This window comes from Somniosus microcephalus, chromosome 4 (genome assembly GCF_052327205.1).
Source record: "Somniosus microcephalus isolate GS21.2 chromosome 4, FLI_Smic_1.0, whole genome shotgun sequence".
Lineage (NCBI taxonomy): Eukaryota > Metazoa > Chordata > Chondrichthyes > Squaliformes > Somniosidae > Somniosus > Somniosus microcephalus.
Window position 1 is genome coordinate 352,119,420 of NC_140990.1, and position 23,934 is coordinate 352,143,353.

The 23,934-nt window shown below is 43.0% G+C and overlaps 1 protein-coding gene across 4 annotated transcripts in view; it reads right to left on the reverse strand.

The window, feature by feature from the left end:
• The window catches only part of LOC147120766 (kinesin-associated protein 3-like), a 149,518-nt gene that overhangs the window by 46,555 nt on the left and 79,029 nt on the right, over positions 1-23,934 (reverse strand). For 3 of the 4 annotated variants that reach the window (XM_085987002.1, XM_085987000.1, XM_085987001.1), the window contains one exon: positions 3,250-3,350. The exons of the other annotated variant lie outside the window; for it this stretch is intronic. In XM_085987002.1, coding sequence (XP_085843128.1) covers positions 3,250-3,350 — 101 coding nt within the window. The remainder of the gene's footprint in view (positions 1-3,249; positions 3,351-23,934) is intronic. 4 annotated transcript variants of the gene reach the window in all.

Sequence of the window (23,934 nt, forward strand, 5' to 3'; positions counted from 1 at the left end):
AACCCCTCTCTCCTCCTTTAAGACTCTCCTTAAAACCTACCTCTTGACCAAGTTTTTGGTCACTTGTCCCAATATCATCTTATATGGCTCGGTGTCAAATTTTGTTTGATAACGCTCCTGTGAAGCGCTTTGGGATGTTTACTACATTAAAGTCGCTATATAAATACAAGGTGTTGTCTATTATAGTGTACATAACACCAACTAATTTCTCCTTTACACATATGTACAACAAATTTGATTCCCTATCTGTGCTAGGTCCACTGATACGGACTAGTTGGGCCAAACGGCCTGTTTCCGCATTGCAACTTCTATGCGTAAATTAACTGATAACAGGTGGAGTGGCAGTAAGTGTTCTACTGTCAGCTTCAGTGCCTCTAAACTAGAGGAAAAATCACTCCCGACTGCTATCCAATTAATTCCCCAAAGTAAATGTGCATGTACATGCACTGGGCGAGGACAGGATTGGGTCCGACTGATTGCTTCTCCATCTCCCACAGAAACACCTGCAATGGCCCAAGCTCTGGAATCCCTGCCCTAAACCTCTCCACCTCTCTTTCCTCCTTTAAGACACTCCTTAAAACCTACCTCTCATCTGCTCTAATATCTCTTTAGGTGGCTCAGTGTCAAATTACGTTTGATAACGGTCCTGTGAAGCACCTTGGGACGTTTTACTTCATTAAAGGCACTACAGAGGTACAAGTTGTCGTTACTGCTTGCAGTGAATCCTTCATCATCCTGGAAGATTTAGGCCCAAAATCCAATTAACGTTAATATGCATGACAGGCCTCAGTGGAATACAGATTTTGCAGCACTGCTGAAGACTGCTTCATTGCTCATGACAAAGTGGTCATCCTGATAGAGAGCGCAGTGAGAACTGCCCGAAGATGAACACACAGCACCACCCAAGCCGTTTTTTTCCAGCAAGAACGTCTAACCTAGTTGGTACCCAAGTTTGCTTCCTCATTGATGAAAATTAGAATTTTTCACTTGAGTAAGAGAAATTTAGAATTTTTTTTTTTAATGCTCACTAAGACAAATATTTACTGGCAGTTCAATCATGAAGGAGCCCAAAGTGAAGGTGGAGATGTTTCTGCAATATTACTAAATCACCTGAAGGGGCTGGAGGAGATTACAGAGATAGGGAGGGGAGAGGCCACGGAGGGATTTGAAAACAAGGATGAGAATTTTGAAATCGAGGCGTTGCTTAACCGGGAGCCAATGTAGGTCAGCGAGCACAGGGGTGATGGGTGAACGGGACTTGATTCGAGTTACGACATGGGCAGCCAAGTTTTGGAGGGCCTCAAGTTTACATAGGGTAGAATCTGGGAGGCCAGCCAGGAGTGCACTGGAATAGTCAAGTCTAGAGGTAACAAAGGCATGGATGAAGGTTTCTGCAGCAGATGAGCTGAGGCAAGGGCGGAGACGGGCGATGTTTCGGAAGTGGAAATAGGCAGTCTTAGTTATGCTGCGGATATGTGGTCGGAAGCTCATTTCAGGGTCAAATATGATACCAAGGTTGCGAACAGTGTGGTTCAGCCACAGACAGATGTTAGGGAGAGGGATGGAGTCAGTGGCTAGGGAACGGAGTTTGTGGCGGGGACTGAAAACAATGGCTTTAGTCTTCCCAATAGTTGATTGGAGAAAATATTTGCTCAACCAGAACTGGATGTCGGACAAGCAGTCTGACAATTTAGAGACCGTGGCGGGGTCAAGAGAAGTGGTGGTGAGATAGAGCTGGGTGTCGTCAGCGTACATGTGGAAACTGGCGCTGTGTTTTCAGATGATGTTGCCAAGGGACAGCATGTAGGTGAGAAATGGGAGGGGGCCAAGGATAGATCCTTGGGGAACACTAGAGGTAACGATGCGGGAGCGGGAAGAGAAGCCATTGCAGGTGATTCTCTGGCTACGATTAGATAAGAATGGAACCAGGCGAGTGCAGTCCCACCCAGCTGGACGACGGTGGAGAGGCGTTGAAGAAGGATGGAGTGGTCGACAGTGTCAAAGGCTGCAGACAAGTCAAGAAGGACGAGGAGGGATAGTTTACCTTCGTCACAGGAGAGCCGTTTTGGTACTGTGGCAGGGCGGAAACCTGATTGGAGGGATTCAAACATGGAGTTGTGTGAAAGATGGGCACGGATTTGGGAGGCAACAACACATTCAAGTACTTTGAGGAGGAGAGGTTGGAGATGGGGCAGTAGTTTGCAAGGACGAAGGGGTCAAGGGTTTTTTTGAGGAGAGGGGTGATGACGGCAAATCTGAGGGAGAGGGGGACAGTACCTGAGGAGAGAGAACCGTTACCAATGTCAGCTAACATGGAAGCCAGAAAAGGAAGCTGGGTGGTCAGCAGTTTGGTGGGCATAGGGTCGAGGAAGCAGGTCTCATGGACAAAATGCAGAGAGGTCATGAGGAGGGATTGGTGAGAAACTGGAGAAAGATGAGAGTTCAGGGCTAGACACCAAGACAATAATCAAAAGGATAAAATGACATGAAAATAACCTGTACTTAATAAGGAAAGTTTCATAAAAACTGGGATATTCAAGAACTTTGTACATAGTGTAAAGAGTGGAATAAAAACAAAAACACTATAAATACAGACCAAGTTAGTCAGCGTCTGTAAAAAGAACGAACAAGTTAATGTTTCGGGTGTGTATACCTCTGCAAATGCAGAGGTCTGAAATTAAAATGCCACAGTGGGTCAAGTAGTACAGATAGAAAAGAAACAGGCACAGACCCAGCCGCTAACATGGTGCTCTGATGAACAGTCTAACCCCGATCAACCTGCCTACCTTCCTCCCAAATGCCGACAGATCTGCCCACATTACCATCACATTCTGTTGTAAAGAAAATGGAGGATAAAATAAGGTCTGAAGTTAATAAAGTCAGGACTGAACCAAAGAGCTCCAAAGCATCTAGACAAAAGATAAGACACTGCTCTTGAACCTTGAGTCGGAGGCCAAAGCGAGGGAGTTAAAGTGGCGAGCCACAGGGAGCTCCAAGACACACTTCCATACAGAACACAGGTGTTCAGCAATTGTGTCACCCAACCAGTGTTAGATAAGAGTGCACCATAAGCAGCAGTAGTTTGGAGGAAATACACATAAATCACTCTCGCAAAGTATGGATATATCTATCTATAGTCGTATTTTCTAAATGAAACAGATGTATATTTTAACAGTATCGTTCTCCGTTATCCATTCGTGAAAGTGCCAAATTAGAGACTCATTTAGTTGGTCATGCAGATATTTTTACCTGTGGGATGCAATCAGTGTATGCAAACATGGATTTGAAGCGATCATCCATGGTGACATGGTACAGAATACACATCACTATTTGTCTTTGGTTTTCAATTCCTGAAATAGAAAAGATGAAATAAAATGATAATGCTGTCACTTTCATCAAAATCTCAGGCTTTTTCCTTTTCCAAACACTTTCTAAGATAAGCATAGTAAAAGAATTCAAAAAATTATTTTGTAAAAGTGTCCATTGTAAATGGTGTGTTCTTAACAAAACTTTGATTGCTGTTTACTTATAGTACTGGAGTACTGTGTTCTGTTCTGGGCACCCCAGAAGGATTTCCTGGCTGACATTTGGTTGATGAGTGACATCCTCATTAAAAGATCATATCTGTGTATAATCACTGCACATCAGATTTAACCTGCAGTATATTAAGAGGAATAATGCACTCTGCCAATGCTTGTGTAGTGTAAACGGGAGTGTTATGCCCCAGTAGTCGCATATGGAGTACTGCATTCAGTTCTGGGCACTGCACCTCAGGAAGGATATATTGGTCTTGGAGAGGGTGCAGCGCAGATTCAACAGAATGATACCGGGGCTAAAAGGGTTAAATTATGAGGCAAGGTTGCATAGACTAGGCTTGTATTCCCTTGAGTATAGCATATCAAGGAGTGATCTAAAATTGAGGTGTTTAAGATGATTAAAGGATTTCAGAGGGTAGATAGAGAAAAACTGTATCCTCTGGTGGGGGAGTCCAGAACAAGGGCTCATAGCCTTAAAATTAGAGCTAACTGTTCAGGGGTGATGTTAGGAAGCACTTCCTCACACAAAAAGTTGTGGAAATCTGGAACTTTCTCCCTCAAAAAGCTGTTGAGGCTAGGACAATTGAAAATTTCAGAACGGAGATTGGTAGATTTTTGTTAGGCAAGGCTATTAAGGGATATGGAACCAAGGCAGGTAAATGGAGTTAGACAGATCAGCCATGATCTAATTGAATGGCGGAACAGGCTCAAGGGGCTAAATGGCCGACTCCTGTTCCTATGATCCTATTAGGGTTAGGATTAGGATGCATGTATACAACCCTTCATTAGAGAATGTCTATTTGTTTATTTTTCTAGTTCTTTTTGTAGCCTCTATAAGTTACATTACCAAATTTAACACTTTTCCTCTGAAAGTGTATTAAGGGTTGGTAACATGGAAGTAAATTACTCGCAATTTCAGATTCACTTGATCTCTTCCTACAGTCATTTTGGTTTATAAATAATTGCTACATTAAATCATAATATGCTAACATTTGGTCATATTTAACACTTTCGAGAAGTTAAGTTTTTTTCTCCAAGTCAGGTGCTGCCTCCTAAAATTATACTTTACACAAATAATTATTAGAAGTTTACTGATTACAAAGGTGGGTAAATAATGTGTAGCAAATATTTATTGTGTTTACAGCTAACTGTAATGAGTTTTGCCTTGTCCCATCTAAAGAGCCAAGGCCCCAATTAGATAAACCCCTGATAAACACTAATAACCTTTATTCAGATGTCATGCAGTGCAAATGCCAATGTAATGTTGAGTGCGATACCCTTCGGAACTTGTCATCTCAAAATGGCATCAAAAATGTACTTGTTTCAATTCAGCCTCATGTCATTAGCAAGCCACCTTCTCCTTAAGATAAAGCAAGCTGGAATGCATTCCATATTACGATACATAGCAGGCAGGGAAATTTCATACCAATACATTATGTTTGTGATGAATATCAGTGCCATGATTGCAACCCGAAGAACTGAAAGAAAGAAAATGCTGGAAAAAAAGTTTTCAATTGACAATAGAAAAGTGCAGAATGTATGAAACAAGCAGAATTTTCGTCAAACTCATCACATTTCCTGTTAACAGCAGCTTTCCCCAGTCCCAGCTAAAGTGCTATTATAGTCTTGCAATTGAACTCAAACATTGATGAGATGAAGGGCTGACAAGAAATATACCACAGAGGTAAAACTTCAGTTTGCAGGTTAGGACTAGGGGCTCTACACTGTGGATAAACATTATCTACACTGTGGAAAAACATGCTGTGGCATGGAGTATTCATGAAATTCTTTTTCAGTCCAATTCTTTTTGGCAAGTGAAGTGTTAATTTAACCAATCAGAAATGTTCCAATGGTCGAATGCTGTACAAATTTTCAATACTTTTTCAGCACTGACTCAGGCACAATTAAGTATAAATACTGATAAAATGCTGCAAAGTCAACACCATTTATTAACTTTCCATGTCTCCTTCATAACAGGATTGAAGTTTAATATTTGGTCTCACATCAGCACCACACCACTTCCTGTTAACACAAGTGGGTTTCATCCTGCACCTTGATAAATTCACTACAGGTTGTATTCTGTAGTAAATGGATAAAGCTGAAGAATTCCCAATAACAATCCAAAAGCTGGTTAGTTCTCCTAGAAATTAAGCAAATGGCCATTGTAAGGCAGGTAACTATAAATTTAAATCACTGATTGTTAATACAGTACACAAGATACAGTGCGCTATTTACATCTGTAAATGCTGCTCATATTATTCATAGAATTTGCACTTATATAGCACCTTTAATGTAGGAAAATGTCCCAAAGTGCTTCACAGAAGTGTAATTAGACAAAAACTGACATCAAGCTCAAGGAGGAAATATTACAATGGGTGACAAAAAGCTTGGTTAATGAAGTAGGTTTAAAGAGGATCTTAAAGGCGAGAGAGGTGGATATGCTAAGAAGTTTGAAGAGGGAATTCTAGAGCTTAGGACATAGACAGCTGAAGTCACAGCCTTCAATGGTGGGGCAAAGGGAGTGGGGGTTACACAAGAGGCCAGAGTTGGAGGAACGCAGAGTTCTTGGAGGGTTGTAGAGCTCTAGGAGTTAGAGATAGGGAGGGGCAAAGCCATGGAAGGATTTAAACATGAGGATGAGAATTTTAAAATCAAGACGTTGGTGGACTGGGAGCCAGTGTAGGTCAACGAGCATAAGGGTGAAGGGTGAGCGGACATGGTGCGGGTTAGGACGCAGGCAGTAGAGTTTTGGATAAGCTCAAGTTTATGGAAAGTGGAAAATGGGAGGCCGGCCAGGAGTGCACTGGAATAGTCGAGTCTGGAGGTAACAAAAGCATGGATGAGGGTTTCAGCAGCAGATGGGCTGAGGCAGGGGAGATATTACGGAGGTGGGAGTAGGTAGTCTCTGTGATGGAGAGGGGGCCAGTCCAGAGAGGGGGAGGGAACGGAGTTTGTGGCAATGGCCAAAGACAATGGCTTTGGTTTTCCCAATGACTAATTGGAGGAAATTGTAGCTCATCCAGGACTGGGTGTCAGACAAGCATTCTGACAGCACAGATGCAGTGGCAAGGTACAGAGGTGGTGGTGAAGTAGAACTTGGTGTTGTCAGCGGACATGTAGAAGCTGGCACCATGTCTTCAGATGATGCTGCCAAAGGACATCTTGCAGATGAGAAATAGGAAGGGGCCAAGGATAGATCCTTAGGAGGCTCTAGAGGTAACAGTGGGGGTGGCAGCAAGAGGAGCCATTGCAGGAGATTCTCTGGGTGCAACTGAATAGCTAAGAGTGAATCCAGGCAAGGGCAGCCCCATTCAGCTAAACATCAAAGGAGAGGCATAGCAGGAGGATGGTGTGGTCAACTGTGTCAAAGGCTGCAACAAGATCGAGAAGAATGAGGCAGCATAATATAGTTCACAGAGGATGCCATTTGTGGCTTTGATTCGGGCCATTTCATTGCTGTGGCAAGGGCAGAAACCCGATTAGAGATGTGAGAAATATGGGAACAGATTTTGGGATGCATCACAAAACATGTTTGACATTTGTACTGTATGAATACAAAAAATGAATACATCATCTTGGTATAGATTTTGTTCTGTGTAAATCCATTTTTCACTGCAGGAAATCATTTAAAGTGTACATCTTTAGTATTAATTTATGTGAAGTCATTTCGCTATGTGAAGCTGCTCAATTCAAATGAGGATCCACCCCTACGAAAAAAAAACCTAAGCGAGGCCATTTTTAAACTCCTTAATTCCCAAGACCATTTGTACATTGTAAAAATAGATTTGCGCGTAACTAAACTTCCCAATATAAAGCTCATCAAGAGTTTAATTTGTTTGATTGCTGTTCTAAAACAGAAGAGATACAGATTTCCACAAACTGCAATCTTACAAACGGACAGGGAAGATTCCATGTGTATTATACGGAACGCCATAACTTCATTCACTCATTGAGCGCTCAGGAGTTTAGGCAGGAGGAAACACAGAATTCTCCTTGTCCTCTCAATTTACTTTATTCTGTTCCTCATTTAACACGACATAAGCCCAACATTTTGTACTTCATTTCAGTGCCATGTATCAAAATAGCCAGATTTAAAACTAATAAAATGTTTGATTTCTGTAATCCACAAATTGAATGCAAGAAAGCACAACTTTACATCGCGACTCAGATGGTGAGGAGATTATGTTTGTGCGCTGAAGGGTACTTTTCAAAAGAGCAGTTTCTCTGCTAATCAGCTCTCTTATCCATACACAAAGAAAATACTGCAGATGCTGGAAATCTGAAATAAAAACAGAAAATGCTGGAGAAACTCAGCAGGTCAGGCAGCATCTGTGAAGAGAGAAAGAGAGTTTCAGGTCGATGACCTTTCTTCAGAACTGGAAAAAAGCAGGAAATGGAACAGATTTTTAAGCAAGTGAAGAGGTGGGGAAAAAGGGGAGGGGATGAAAGAACAAAAGGGAAGGTCTGTGATAGGATTGAAGGCGGGAGAGATTAAGAGACATTAAGAGATATTCAAGGCAAAAGGAGATGGTAATGGGACAGGTTAAGAAACAAAGGATGGCTCTAGACGAAGTGTAAATTGCGCTGGCAGAATGAAAGACAGCTGCCATGTGGGGGGAGAAGAAAAAAAGACACAGACAAATATATATATATCTATGATAGGAGCCGAGGTTATGGTCTGAAATTGTTGAACTCTATGTTGAGTCCAGAAGGCTGTAAAGTGCCTAATCAAAAGATGAGGTGCTGTTCCTCGAGCTTACACTCAGCTTCCGTGGAACAATGAAAGAGGCCGAGGACAGTGAGGTCCGAGTGAGAGTGGAGCGGTGAATTAAAATGACAGGCAACCGGAAGCTTGGGATCCCCCTTACGGACTGAGTGGAGGTGTTCCGCAAAGCGGTCACCCAATCTGCGTTTGGTCTCCCCAATGTAGAGGAGACCACATCGTGAGCAGCGAATACAGTATACTAAATTGCGAGAAGTAAAAGTAAATCGCTGTTTCACCTGGAAGGGGTGTTTTGGGCCCTGGACAGTGGGAAGGGGGGGAGGTATAAGGGCACATATTGCATCTCCTGCGCTTGCATGGGAAGGTGCCAGGCAAAGGGGGAAGAGGTGTTGGGGGCGATAGCGGAGTGGACAAGGGTGTCGAGGAGGGAATGCTGAAAGGGGAGGCGAGGGGAAGATGCATTTGGTGGTGGGATCCCGCTGGAGGTGGCGGAAATGGCGGAGGATGATCCATTGAATGTGGAGGCTGGTGGGGTGAAAGGTGAGGACAAGGGGAACTCTATCGTGGTTCAGGGAGGGAGGGGCAGGGGTGAGCGCAGAAGTGCGGGAGATAAAACGGACACGGTCAAGGGCTGTGTCAACCACGGTAGAGGGGAATCCTCGGTTGAGGAAAAAGGAAAGCATGTCAGAAGCACTGGTATGGAAGGTGGCATCGTCAGGGCAGAGACAGAGAAACTGGGAGAATGGAATCGAGTCCTTACAGGAGGCAGGGTGGGAGGAAGTGTAGTCCAGGTAGCTGTGGGAGTCATTGGGCTTGTAGTGAATGTTTGTCAATAACCTATCCCCAGAGATGGAGATAGAGAAGTCGAGGAAGGGAAGGGAAGAGTCGGAGATGGACCATGTGAAGGTGAAGGAAGGGTGGAAATTGGAAGCAAAGTGAATGAAATTATCTAGTTCAGGGCGAGAGCAGGAAACGGCACCGACACAGTCATCAATGTACCGGAAAAAGAGGTGAGGGAGGGGACCTGAGTAGGACTGGAACAAAGTGTTCCATATATCCCACGAAAAGGCAGGCATAGCTAGGACCCATGTGGGTTCCTATAGCCACACCTTTGATTTGGAGGAAGTGAGTGGAGTCAAAGGAGAAGTTGTTCAATGTGAGAACAAGTTCAGCCAGGCGGAGGAGGGTGGTGGTGGATGGGGACTGGTTGGGCCTCTGTTCAAGGAAGAAGCGGAGCACCCTCAGGCCATCCTGGTGGGAGATGGAGATGTAGAGGGATTGTATGTCCAGTGAAAAAGAGGCGGTTGGGGCCAGGAAACTGGAAACTGTTAAAGTGGCGGAGGGCATCCGAAGAGTTGCGGATGTAGGTGGGAAGAGACTGGACAAGGGGAGAAAAAAAGATTCGAGATAGGAAGAGATAAGTTCTGTGGGGCAAGAACAGGCTGAAACGATGGGTCTACCAGGGCAGTCCTGTTTGTGGATCTTGAGGAGGTGGTAGAAGCGGGTTGTGCGGGGTTGGGGAACTATGAGGTTGGTGGCCATGGGGAGATGCGGTCAGTGACCGTCTTGGAAACGGTGGCTTGATGTTCGGTGGTGGGGTCATGGTCCAGGCGGAGGTAGGAGGAGGTGTCGGAGAGTTGGCTTTCAGCTTCTGCTAGGTAGAGGTCGGTTCGCCAAACAACAGCACCACCCTTGTCAGCGGGTTTAATGACAATGTCGGGGTTGGATCTGAGAGAATGGAGTGCTGCACGTTCAGAGGGAGGTAGGTTGGAGTGAGTGAGGGGAGCAGAGAAATGGAGACGGCCGATTACACGCCGGCAGTTTGCAATGAAAAGATCAAGGGAGGGGTCCAGGTGGAACGAGGATTCTGAAAGCGGGAGAAAGGGTCAGCCATGCAGGGGGAAAGACCCCTGGCCAAAGAAGTGGGCATGGAGACGAAGGCGGCGGAAAAAGAGCTCAGCATCTTGCCAAGCTCAAAATTCATTTTGTTCTTTCATTCCCCTCCCCCCTTTCCCCGCCTCTTCACTTGCTTAAAAATCTGTTCCATTTCCTACTTTTTTCCAGTTCTGACGAAAGGTCATCGACCTGAAACGTTAACTCTGTTTCTCTCTTCACAGATGCTGCATAACCTGCTGAGTTTCTCCAGCATTTTCTGTTTTTTTATCTCTTATCCATACACCTCATTTAAAGTTTGCTTTCTTCCACTTAGTAAAAACAAGTTTTAATCATTCCAGAAATAAAACACAATCTTTTAAACACTCAAAACCATTTTTTTTGTTCTTTTCAAAGCTTGCTGCTTCACAATATGCCTAAAAATGCAGTGCTATCTGGCTGAATAACTATAATGCTCCTAAGTGCTTTTGAAAGAAAGAGGAAATCTCTTAAAATATTAACATAAATGGTTACTATACAGCAGCTGATCTCCCAATATGAGCTACAGTGTAATAATCAAGATTTGGCACACAAACTATGTTTCAACTTCAGCTCCCATCAAAATCCTCACCATTTGCTTCAAAGAAGGTACTGTAATGAGCATGAGTGTGTTGGGAGAAAAGACTGAACACCCAATTGGAAACACAACCTTACCTTAGTGTTGGAAACTACAAGACAGTGGAAATATATAACTGACTATTTTTAACTGGAGAATAATTTTAAAAGGATTTATTTCTACCAATAAATTAAAAATAAGGCCACTTATCTGAAGCATTTCTTGAAACTATTAGTATTCCAATAAAAATTTGCCAAAAAGAGTGCACATTATATTTTCCTGTACTTGGAATTTTTGCAAGCATCCGAATACCGACCATAGAACATATATATCAGAAACGCTGCCTACGGAGGGCACGGTCCATCATCATCAAAGACCCTACCCACCCCAGCCACAGTCTGTTCGCCCTCCTACCATCTGGAAGACGCTACAGATGCATTCGCACCCGTACGACCAGATTTAGGAACAGCTTCTTTCCCAGGGCTGTCATCCTACTGAACTCCACAAATAAACACTAAAGCCTGCACATTTGCCGATGCACTTTATTATGGTCATATTTATGCTAATATATATGTACAAATGTATGTTGAAATGTTTAAGTGTCCTAATCCAAATTGTACACTCTCGGGAGCCGCAAGCCTACATTTCGTTGTACTGCACTTGTGCACTAACAATGGCAAAAGTTGATTTGATTTGATTTTTTTATTCATTCTGATGAAATGTACAGTGTGCTATTACATTACAAGTATTTTCTTTTTTTAATTCATTCTTGAGATGTGGGCATCGCTGGCAAGGCCATCATATATTGCCCATTCCTAGTTGCCCTCGATGATGATGGGTCGCCGCCTTCTTGAACTGCTAGTCTGCGGGGTGAAGGTGCTCCCACAATGCTGTTAGGGAAGGAGTTCAAAAATGTTGACCCAGCGATGATGAAGGAGCAGCGATATATGTCCAAGTTGGGATAGTGTGCGACTTCGAGGAGAGCTTGGAGGTGGTGGTGTTCCAATGCACCTGCTGCCCTTGTCCTTCTAGGTGGTAGAGGTAATGGGGTTGGGAGGTGCTGTCGAAGAAGCCTTGGCGAGTTGCTGCAGTGCATCCTTTAGCCAGTAAACTCTGTAGTCACTGTACGCCGGTGGCGAATTTTTAGGCTGATGGATGAACTGCCATTCAAGCAGACTGCTTTATAGAAACATAGAAGTTAGGAGCAGGAGTAGGCCATTCAGCCCCTCGAGCCTGTTCCACCATTTAATGAGATCATGGCTGATGATCCAAATTCAGTACCCTGTCCCTGCTTTCTCCCCATATCCCTTGATCCCTTTACCCTTCACTCCTTCTTGAATATATTTAATAATTTGGCCTCAACTGCCTTCTGTGGTAGAGAATTCCACAGGTTCACCACTCTCTGGGTGAAGAAATTCCTCCTCATCTCAGTCATAAATGGCTTACCCCTATTCCTTAGACTGTGACCCCTGCTTCTGGACTCCCCCGCCATCAGGAACATCCTTCCTGCATCTAGTCTGTCTAGTCCTGTTAGAATTTTATAAGTTTCAATGAGATCCCCTCTCATTCTTCTAAACTCCAGTGAGTATAAGCCCAATCGACCCAATCTCTCTTCATACGTCATTCCTGCCATCCCAGGTATCAGTCTGGTGAATCTTCGCTGCACTCCCTCCATGGCAAGAACATCCTTCCTCAGATAAGGCAACCACAGCTGCACACAATACTCAAGGTGTGGTCTCACCAAGGCCCTGTACAACTGCAGCAAGACATCCTTACTCCTGTACTTGAATCCTCTCGCTATGAAGGCCAACATATCATTTGCCTTCTTAACCGCCTGCTGCACCTGCATGCTTACCTTCAGCGACTGGTGCACAAGGACACCCAGGTCTCGTTACACTTCCCCTTTTCCCAATCTATTGCTGTTCAGATAATAATCTGTCTTCCTGTTTTTGCCACCAAAGTGGATAACCTCGCATTTTTCCACATTATACTGCATCTGCCCAATCACCCAACCTGTCCAAATCATCCTGGAGTTTCTCGGCATCCTCCCCACAGCACACACGTCCACCCAGCTTTGTGTCGTCTGCAAACTTGGAGATATTACATCCAGTTCCCTCGTCTAGATCATTAATATATATTGCGAATAGCTGGGGTCCTAGCACCGATCCCTGCGGTGCCCCACTAGTCACTGCCTGCCACTTGGAAAAAGACCAGTTTATTCCAACTCTTTGCTTCCTGTCTGCCAACCAGTTCTCTATCCAAGTCAGTACCTTACCCCCAATCCCATGTGCTTTAACTTTGCACGCCAATCTCTTATGCAGGACCTTATCGAAAGCCTTCTGAAAGTCCAAATACACCACATCCACTGGTTCTCCCTTATCTATTCTACCAGTTACATCCTCAAAAAATTCCAGATGATTAGTCAAGCACGATTTACCTTTTGTAAATCCATGCTGACTTTGTCCGATAGCAAAATACTGTGGATGCTGGAAATCCGAAACAACAGAAAATGCTGGAAAAACTCAGCAGGTCAGGCAACATCCGTGGAGAGAGAAATAGAGTCAACATTTCGAGTCAAACTCTTTGTCAAGACTGGAAAGGCACAGGAAATGAAATAGATTGAGGCGCCAGGCTGGGAGAGAACAAAAGAGAAGAGACATTAAGAGGTATTCAAAACGAGACGAGATGGTGATAGGACTAGTGGAGACAAAAGACGGCTCTAGATTAGGTGTGAAATGTGCTGGCAGAATGGGAGACAGCTGTCATGTGGGAGAGAGAGAAAAAAAGAGGGGACGGGAGGAGGGCCAAAACAAAGGTGTGGATAAAAAAAAGTAAAAATGTAATGGGGGCCGAGGTTCTGATCTGAAATTGTTGAACTCGATATCGAGTCCGAAAGGCTGTAAAGTGCCTAATCGGAAGATGAGGTGCTGTTCCTCGAATTTGTCCGATGCTGTCACTGTTTTCCAAGTGCTCTGCTATTTTATAATGGATTCTAGCATTTTCCCCACTACCGATGTCAGGGTTACCGGTCTATAACTCCCCGTTTTCTCTTTACCACATTTTTTAAATAGTGGGGTTACATTAGCTACCCTCCAATCCATGGGAACTATTCCAGAGTCTATAGAATTTTGGAAGATGACCAGCAATGCATCTACTATTTCTAGGGCCACTTCCTTAAGTACCCTGGGATGTAGATTATCAGGCCCTGGGGATTTATCGGCCTTCAATCCCGTCAATTTCCCTAACACCATTTCCCTACAAATACGGATTTCATTCAATTCCTCCCTCTCATTAGACCCTATGTTCCCCGACATCTCTGGAAGGTTATTTATGTCCACCTTTGTGAAGGCAGAACCAAAGTATGTATTTAATTGGTCTGCCATTTCTTTGTTCCCTGTTATAAATTCCCCTGATTCTGACTGCAAGGGACCTACACTTGACTTCACCAATCTTTTTCTCTTCACATATCTATAGAAGCTTTTACAGTCAGTTTTTATGTTCCCTGCAAGCTTACTCTCATTCTATTTTCCCCCTCTTAATTCATCCCTTTGTCCTCCTTTGCTGAAGCCTAAACTGCTCCCAATTCTCAGGTTTGCTGCTTTTTCTGGCCAATTTATATGTCCTCTCCTTGGATTTTATGATTTCCCTTGTTAGCCACGGTTGAGTCACCTTTTTTGTTTTATTTTTATGCCAAACAGGGATGAACAAATTCTGTCGTTCATCCATGTGATCTTTAAATGTTTGCCATTGCCGTCAACCCTTTAAGTAACGTTCCCCAATCAATCCTACCCAACTCGCACCTCATACCATCGTAGTTTCCTTTATTTAAATTCAGGACCCTAGTCTCTGACTCAACTACTTCACTCTCCATCTTAATGAAGAATTCGATCATATTATGATCGCGCCTCGTACAACAACATTGCTAATTAATCCTTTCTCATTACATAATACCCAGTCTAAGATGGCCTGATCTCTAGTTGGTTCCTCGACATATTGGTCCAGGAAACCATCCGGTATACACTCTAGGAATTCCTCCTCCACAGTATTGTTACTAATTTGGTTTCCCCAATCTATATGTAGATTAAAGTCACCCATGATAACTGCTGTGCACTTATTGCACGCGTCTCTAATTTCCCGTTTAATGCAATCCCCAACCTCAGCATTACTGTTTGGGGGTCTGTATACAACTCCCACTAACGTTTTCTGCCCCTTGGTATTTCTCAGCTCTACCCATACAGATTCCACATCATCAGAGCTAATACCCTTCCTTACTATTGTGTTAATCTCCTCTTTAACCAGCAATGCTACCCCACCTCCTTTTCCTTTTTGCCTGTCCTTTCTGAATATTGAATACCCCTGGATGTTGAATTCCCAGCCTTTGTAAACCTGGAGCCATGTCTTCATAATTCCAATTACATTATATCCATTTACACCTATTTGCGCAGCTGATTCATCCACCTTATTATGAATGCTCCTCGCATTAAGACACAAAGCCTGCAGGCTTGCTTTTTTAACACTTATTATCTACTGTAGCCCTGTTTGATTTACACCCTTGATTTCTCTGCCTTCCACTTTTGCTTTTCTCCTTCCTGTCTTTTGTTTCTATCCTTGCTTCCCTTTCCTCTGTCTCCCTGCACAGGTTCCCAACCCCCTACCATTTTAGTTTAAACCCTCCCCAACAGCACTAGCAAACACTCCCCCTAGGACATCAGTCCCGGTCCCGCCCAGGTGCAAACCGTCCAGTTTGTACTGGTCCCACCTCCCCCAGAACTGTTCCAATGTCCCAGGAATTTGAATCCCTCCCCCTTGCACCATTCCTCTAGCCACATATTCATCTGAAATATCCTTCTATTTCTACTCTGACTAGCACGTGGCACTGGTAGCAATCCTGAGATTACTACCTTTGAGGCCCTATTTTTTAATTTACCTCCTAACTCCCTATATTCAGCTTTTAGGACCTCATCCCGTTTTTTACCTATATCGTTGGTACCTATATGCACCATGACAACTGGTTGTTCACCCTCCCCCTCCAGAATGCCCTGTAGCCGCCCCGAGACATCTCTGACCCTTGCACCAGGGAGGCAACATACCATCCTGGAGTCTCGTTTGCGGCCACAGAAATGCCTATCTATTCCCCTTACAATAGAATCACCAATCACTATGGCTCTCCCACTCTTTTTCCTCCCGTCCTGTGCAGCAGAACCACCCATGGTGCCAGGAAGTTGGCTGCTGCTGCCTTCCCCCGATAAGCCATCTCCCTCAACAATACCCAAAGTGCTATATCTGTTTGAGAGGGGGATGGCCACAGGGGACCCCTGCACTACCTGCCTGCGCCTACTACTCTGCCTGGTGGTCATCCATTCTCTTCCTGCCTGTGCAGCCTTTACCTGTGGTGTGACCAACTCCCTAAACGTGCTATCCACGATGTCCTCAGCATCGTGAATGCTCCAGTATGTATCCATTTGCAGCTCCAGCGCCGGAATGCGGTCTGTCAGTAGCTGCAGCTGGATACATTTCCCGCATGCATGGTCGTCAGGGACACAGGAAGTGTCCCTGATTTCCCACATAGCGCAGGAGGAGCATGCCATGGGGCCAAGCTGTCCTGCCATGACTTACCCTTTAATTAATTTAAATTAAATTAAATAAAATCAATACCACTAATTACACTACAATTAAATTATATACTCAAGGGCCCTTGGTTACTAGCACTCCCCGATGCACAACAGAGACCTTAGAAACTAGAACCACAAAAATTAAGACCTTCTAAATTTTATAAACTATTAATCTTAACTGTCAAACTATAGAGTAGTATAAATACTCACCTGGCCGTACTCACCCATGGATGGTGTTCAGTTTTGAGTGTTGTTGCAGTTGCACCTATCCAAGCAAGTGAAGAGTATTCCATCATACTCCTGCCTTTTAGGTGGTGGAGAGGCTTTGGGTAGTCAGGAAGTGAGCCACTTGCTGCGGAATACCCAGTCTCTGACCTACTCGAGAAGCTACAGCATTTATGTGGCTGGTACAGTTGAGTTTCTGGTCAATGGTGACCCCTCAAGATGTTAATGGTTGGGGACACAGCAATGGTAATGCCATTGGGTGTCAAGGAAAGGTGATTCGGCTCTTTCTTGTTGGACATGGCTGTTGCCTGGCACTTGTGTGGTGCAAATATTATCAGCCGAAGCCTGAATGTTGTCCAGGTCTTGCTGCACGCAGACATGGACTGCTTCATTATCTGAAGAATGGTGAATGCAGCTGAACACTGCAATCATCAACGAACAGCCCCGCTTCTGACCTTGTGATGAAGGGAAAGTCATTGATGAAGCAGCTAAAGATAGTTGGGCCTAGGACGCTGTCCTGAGGAAGTCCTGCAGCTATGTCCTGGGGCTGAGATAATTGGCTTGCAACAACCACAAGCATTCATATTTGTACTAGGTATGGCTCTAGCCACTGGAAAGTGCACTCTGACACTAATAGCACATTTATAACACAAAACCCCTTCTATAATACTGCATCAGGGAAATTGCGCTATAAAAATCATCGCACTTATATTGCAAGGTGACACAGCAGCTGTAACATAAATCAACTGCAAAATTGCTTGTAACTTCGTTTCTGCTCCCCAACTCTTCGCCAATGGCTCAAAAGGTTTATATAAGCAAGTAAATGCAAAATCAGTTTGCTGACCAGTATGGGCAGGCTGGGCTCACACAGCTGCCTTCAAACTCAATACGTGAGTTGACGTTGAACAGTGGGGTATCCAGGAGGTAAAAATATCTTCAGTTTACTAAGCTGTTGTGAATGAGAGTTCGGTCAAATATATACTACAAAATGGTATCTTCAGAGCAACAGTTATACTGTCACATTCATGCAAAATGATTTTGGGTGTGCATGAGGCAGTATAACTCAGTAGCTAGATTCCAACCCAACTCCCAAGCACACTAAAGCCAAGCAGTGAAACATACCTGCCAGTAAACCATTTCACATGTTTTCAACTTTAGTGCGGGTGCAGTATAACTAGTTCAACATGAAGCAGGGTTTATAAAGTGCTTACACCATCCACTGGGCCCCTGAGCACTTCATAAACATAGCACTGAGTCTTATATATGTAATGAGAAGCCAGATACTCCCGCTCCACACCCCCCTAACTTTAAAAAAGGCACTGTAGAGCTGAGGTCTATTATGCAGAGTTCTCTTCTCACAGCAGAGTGCCAGTCACAGCATAACTCCAATCTTGCCAGTTGCACTTCGCACTCTGTAGTTACTAGTGTCAGACCAGTAGCGTAATGTAACTGGAGAAAGCAACAAGTGGAACAAGGTGATTGGGAGATGGAGCATATCACGTACTTCCTTGCTTTTTTGAAATGCATTTCAAAAAAGCTTATACTTCTATTTTTGTGTTTGTTCAAAAAAATAAAAAATAACTTTTGTGCTAAGATACAGAGTGGTAACTTTAAAATAAAATGTACAGTATTTCAAAAATTATACAGCACCGCATCTTTAAATAAATGCTTAATCAAGTAATTTACTAATGGTTCATGGGGTCCAATCCAACTCAGGTACACTAACTATACCGGGTAGTTGACATTGAAAAGATTGTATAAAATTGACTTGAATTGATTGAGTGAATCATTGTAAAAGAGATACTCCGGTTTACTGGGTTTCATGAGTGATGCACACTTCACATTTAACAACCTATTTGTAAACTATATCCTCTTTAAGAAGTCTGCACTACAGAGACAGAAACTCGGGCAATATTTGCACATGATCTATTAAAACCATGTGTGCCCAGTCCAACACCAGGGGGAAAAAAAAAGCATCTCCATTTAATTGAGAAAACAGGAGGAAGCATAAATTTTACTGCCATCAATAACTTCAAGCAATCCTGATACAACTTTACTGCACCCCCACCGGCTGTGGCAGATGGTTTTAGTTAGGGTTTTTGCCACATCTGACCCCTGCTATTACCTCACTTCATTTGAAGGAAAAATGTATGATTGTTTATAAGCTGAATAGTAAAAGATTGGCCCTAAAAATAACAAGCAATGGTCTATTAAAACTAAAGAAGAACTACAGTAGCAATAAGGGCCTCTTTTATAGTAATCTGCAAGATTAATTGTCCCCCTAAGTCTGGTGAGGTAGTTAAGTTGAATACATACATTTTGGCAGCACTTATGTAAACTAAGTAGACAGCCAAAGGGTATCACAAACAGAATTATAATGCACACAATATTAACTCTTAGGGGACAGTGATGGTGATCCAAAACAGGGCACGATCATAGCTTCACATTTTTAGATACAAGAACAGTTTTGAAAAAAAACTAACCCAGTTTATTCCTCCATCAACATCTTCCTAAGGCCTCCCTTCAGTTGGAAGGATAGGATGGCCTGTGTCTCAGAGTTTGATATGAGTATCATTAATGTCATTCCATAACAGGGTTCAGGAGATGTGCTCAGCTAGGCTCTTTCTCTCACTCCACTACTTACAAGAACTCCTATTCGAGAACCAGTGAATCTTACTTACAGATGGAATACAAATTTCAAGAAATTTGAAGCGCGGTTCAAAATCAAGGAACCTCAAAGCTACTTTCACTGTACAGTGCTACTGCCAAAGGCAGCTACAATTTCACAGTAAAGTCAATGATGGCCTCTTGTCTGAGGCCATCTAAAAAGGTGTTTCTTGCTTGTACCTCAAGAGACAGCAGGTCAGAGACAGGGGAATGGTTGGCAGTTTTTCTGGCTGCACGTGTGCTGAACTGAAACATACTAGCAATGTCACTTTAGAACCTTTGGCCTGTACAGACCTGCCCCAGGTGTTAGGGAAGGTTTGTCAGCAAGAAAACAAAGTTAGGAACCGGGTCTTTCAAATAACTGCATGTGCGCAATATAAATTGGTGGATTGCAGATCATTGGTACTTTCTCAAAGAAGGCATGACCGCAACATTGAAGTCACTACACCAGCCCAAAACTGAGGATTTTCTCAATAACATTCAGCATTCAAAAGAATGAGTTTCATATTTTTTCTAAAATGTAACCAGATAGAAAATACTGCTTTGTGGACAAGAAATTTGGTATCTATACATGATGCAGGCAAATCTTGTCAATGTGACACAATTTCCATCTACCAAGAATAAGCTGTGTAAAGAACAACCACGTTATACCCTGGCAACGTGAACTGGATGACACAAAACTTAGTGAACAGTGAGGATAGGGATAGGCTTCAAGAGGATATAGACAGGCTGGTGGAATGGGTGGACACACGGCAGATGAAATTTAACGCAGAAATGTGCAAAATGATACATTTTGGTAGGAAGAACGAGGAGAGGCAACATAAACGAAATGGTACAATCCTAAAGGGGGTGCATCAACAGAGAGACCTGGGGATATATGTGCACAAATTATTGAAGGTGGAAGGGCAAGTTGAGAAAGTGGTTAAAAAAACATACGGGATCCTGGGCTTCATAAACAGGCATAGAGTACAAAAGCAAGGAAGTTATGATGAACACTGGTTCAGCCACAACTGGAGTAGTGTGTCCAATTCTGGGCACCGCATTTTAGGAAGGATGTGAAGGCCTTAGAGAGGGTACAGAAAGGATTTACGAGAATGATTCCAGGGATGAGGGACTTCAGTTACGTGGATAGACTGAAAAGGCTGGGGTTGTTCTCCATAGAGCAGAGAAGATTGAGGAGATTTGATAGAGGTGTTCAAAATCATGAGCAGTTTGGACAGAGTAGATAGAGAGAAACTGTTCCCATTGGCGGAAGGGTCGAGAACCAGAGGACACAGATTTAAGGTGATTGGCAGAAGATCCAAAGGCGACATGAGGAAAAACTTTTACACTCAGCGAGTGGTTATGATCTGGAATGCACTGCCTGAAAGGGTGGTGAAGGCAGATTCAATCGTGCTTTCAAAAGGGAATTAGATAAGTACCTGAAAGAAAAAATATTGCAGGGCTACAGAGAAAGGGCAGGGGAGTGGGACTAGCTGAAGTGCTCTTGCAGAGAGCCGGCACGAGCTCGACCGGCCGAATGGCCTCCTTCTCTGCTGTAACCATTCTATGATTCTATGAAATTGATACTGGATTGTGCACATGCTCTAGGTCAAGAAATTGCAATTTTGTTTCCAACTAATTCTGAAGTTAAAAAGGCCCGATTTAAGTAATGAGAGTTAAGTACAGTAGATTTCCAAGATAAAATGCATAGCATTAAACAGGCTTGTGAAAACAATCGAGATAAAAAAGAAAAAAAACAAAGCAATGAGAAACACAGATGAAATGCAATAAGCAAGATTGGCTCCAAGGTTCTAACTTCTAGCAGAAAAACCATTAACTTAAGTAGCAGGTAATGCAATCTCTTTTTTGTTTGCGTTTTTTCGGTAAAAATAGGGCCTCCACTCGTAAGATACTTCAGCATTGTATTATGACAGGTTTCCATGTAAAAGTAACACTCAGAAATGGGGGGGGGGGGGGGGGGGGGGAGAGAAGTGGGCGGGAAAGGAATAACGAAAATTGTATCGTACTGCCTTATGTGAAGTTTGCTCACATTGCACAGACACGGAATATTTAATAAAGCACACAAACCTCATTTAAGTCAGGGCAGGTACTCAGCACCTACATTAAAGACTGTGCGCGTTTGAAGCTGGAGTGAGAATTTTGAGACAAACCCCAAAGGAGTAAAGAAAAAGCCAAGACAGTTTTACAGGAATACTACAAAACAGTTGACAAGCACATAATAATAAATAAGGAAAAGCAGGAACCAATTAGCTGTAAATCTATTAATTAAATGTGTGGAGATCAAAATAGATTAAAAGATTAACTAATCATGACAAGAAACAGATTGTTCAGTCATTATGTTGGTTGAATTTAGTATTCACTGCCATTTAGAGATAAATTTAGATACAACAAATTCAGAACCCATAAACTGAGTTGCAGTTGTGCAGATAGTTCCAGTTATACAGTACAGTATCTAGAAAATGCTACAAACAAGCAGCTGGGATGATACCGTCCAATTGCACCTGTCAAGTCAGGAAAAGTGAAGTTTGTGCCTCTGTACTTAAATGCTCTGATCTCTGGTGACATTTTTAAAGTCAAAGAGTTGATAGGCGAGTTATCTCCTTCCTCACAATTGGCAATTTTAGAAAGCAGCACAACAAAGCTCGTTAAACTTCACCTTTTTGAGGTGGTCTCATTGCAGTCACAAAACCTTGGGAACTCAGAAATCAGCAGAATGATGATACACATTTGTGTCAGGCGAAGCACAAAAGATCATGTAGATGTGCCGCCAAATGTAACTGGGCGTAATAGAAATCGAAATGGAAGATGCTGGAAATCCACTGCAAGTCAGATCAGCATTCGAGAGAGGGAAAAATGCTTTTTCTTTCAGCTGCTGACCAACTTGCTGTGAATTTTTAACATTTTCTATTCCTAATTCAAATTTTCAGTAATCACAATGTTTCCTTTTTATCTCTGGCTCAATATAGCACAGTTTTTTAATCTGAAATTTAAAAGTTAACAGAATGTTATGATGTTAAAAATGCAGTAATTGAGATGTGTAGTGCAGTGCCATCCAATCATAAAAGAATGATTGGAGTTAAGACGAATGAGATGTGATTTGTCTGATTTTTTTCCTCCTGTGTGTTTACAAAGGCATTAGGTCATAGAAAACAGGGCGGCACAGCTAGGTCCAACACTGTTCTTTCACTCTGTGACCTGGGTTCAGGTCCACTGAAATAAATGGGATCTTTCAGACTGTTAAAGCGCATAAGAGAAATAAGTCCAAGCATCCAGACAACAACTTCCGTTTATATAGCACCTTTAACATAGAAAAATATCCCGCGGTGCTTCTCAGAGGAGGAAAAGTCTGGGGAATGTAAGCCTGGGGAAGGCTGAAGAGGTAGGACAGAGCAAGGCTTTGGATGGATTTGTAGATGAGTATGAAGATCTTAAATTCAACATTCTAGGGAACAGGGAGCAAGGAAGGGGCTAATAGGTGAGAGTGGCTTAGTGCGAGACAGATTGGGGTGGCAGTGTTTTGACTGATTTTGCATTTATGGAACATGGAGGTTGGGAGGCTGACAAGGGGGACTTTGGAAAAATCATGCTTGAAGTGACAATGATATGGAATGAGTTTCCACAGGAGTGGGTGTAAGGAAGGGACAGAAGTGGACAACTTTGTGAAGCCGAAGAGTAAAGAAATCTTCGTGATGGAGAGGAATTACAGTTTAAGGTACAGCTCAGTCAAACAAAATGGCAAAGTTGCACAAGGCCCTGTTCAGTTTGAGCAACCAGAAAGGGGAACAGAGTTGCTGGCAAGGGTGCAAGAGTTTTTACTGGGTGCTGAAAATAATGGGTTCCGTCTTCCTGATATTCAACTGGGGGAAATTCTGCCTCATTCACAACTTAATGTTAAATAGGCAGCCATGGGGTCAAGAGGAGTGATAGACATTCAAGAGAAAGATAGGAGGCTCAAATGAAGGGTCCCACCAGAATGTTAACCTAATATTGAGCATCAGAACTTATTTTTTTCCAGATGATGACTGGTCTGCTATTATTTAAGTACAGATGGAGATAGAGCAGGAGAAACTACCGTCAAATCCAGTCAGATGTGTTTTATGATTACATACTTAAGGCTTCCAAGAGTATTGTTGCTGCAGATTTATTCTAATGCCTTCCAATGATTTCTTAAAAGTATCAACATTCCAATTCAATAATCTTTCTAAATCACAGAGGCACCACTAGCACAGGGGGTGGCACCATAGTTTAAACATCACTCACAAAATAAAATTATAGCCATTTAGAGCCACCAGTAATGGCTGTGATCATGCCAATTAGAGGGTTTGGTTACGGACTGGAAGGAAAATTCCTCTTCCCTGAAATGAGCTAAAGAGGGGTTAGTGGCTCTTGTATTACGAACAGATTAACTGTAATAAATGAGTCATTGTTTTCTAACTCGAGGCCCAATTAGTCATCTTCACAAGGTTACTTTTTACAACCAACTGTCAAGTCAGCAAACTGGAAGACTCGACGAAAATATAGCTTGAACCTGTATTGAGCTAAAACTATTTGCCACAGCTACCACTTAGCTACCCATATGTCTGGAAATGTTCACAGTGCCATCACCGAGAAGGTTATAATTTTAGCTTTATTTTGTACGCCAAAACCTATACTGGTATTAATAGCTGGGCTCGTGGTTAT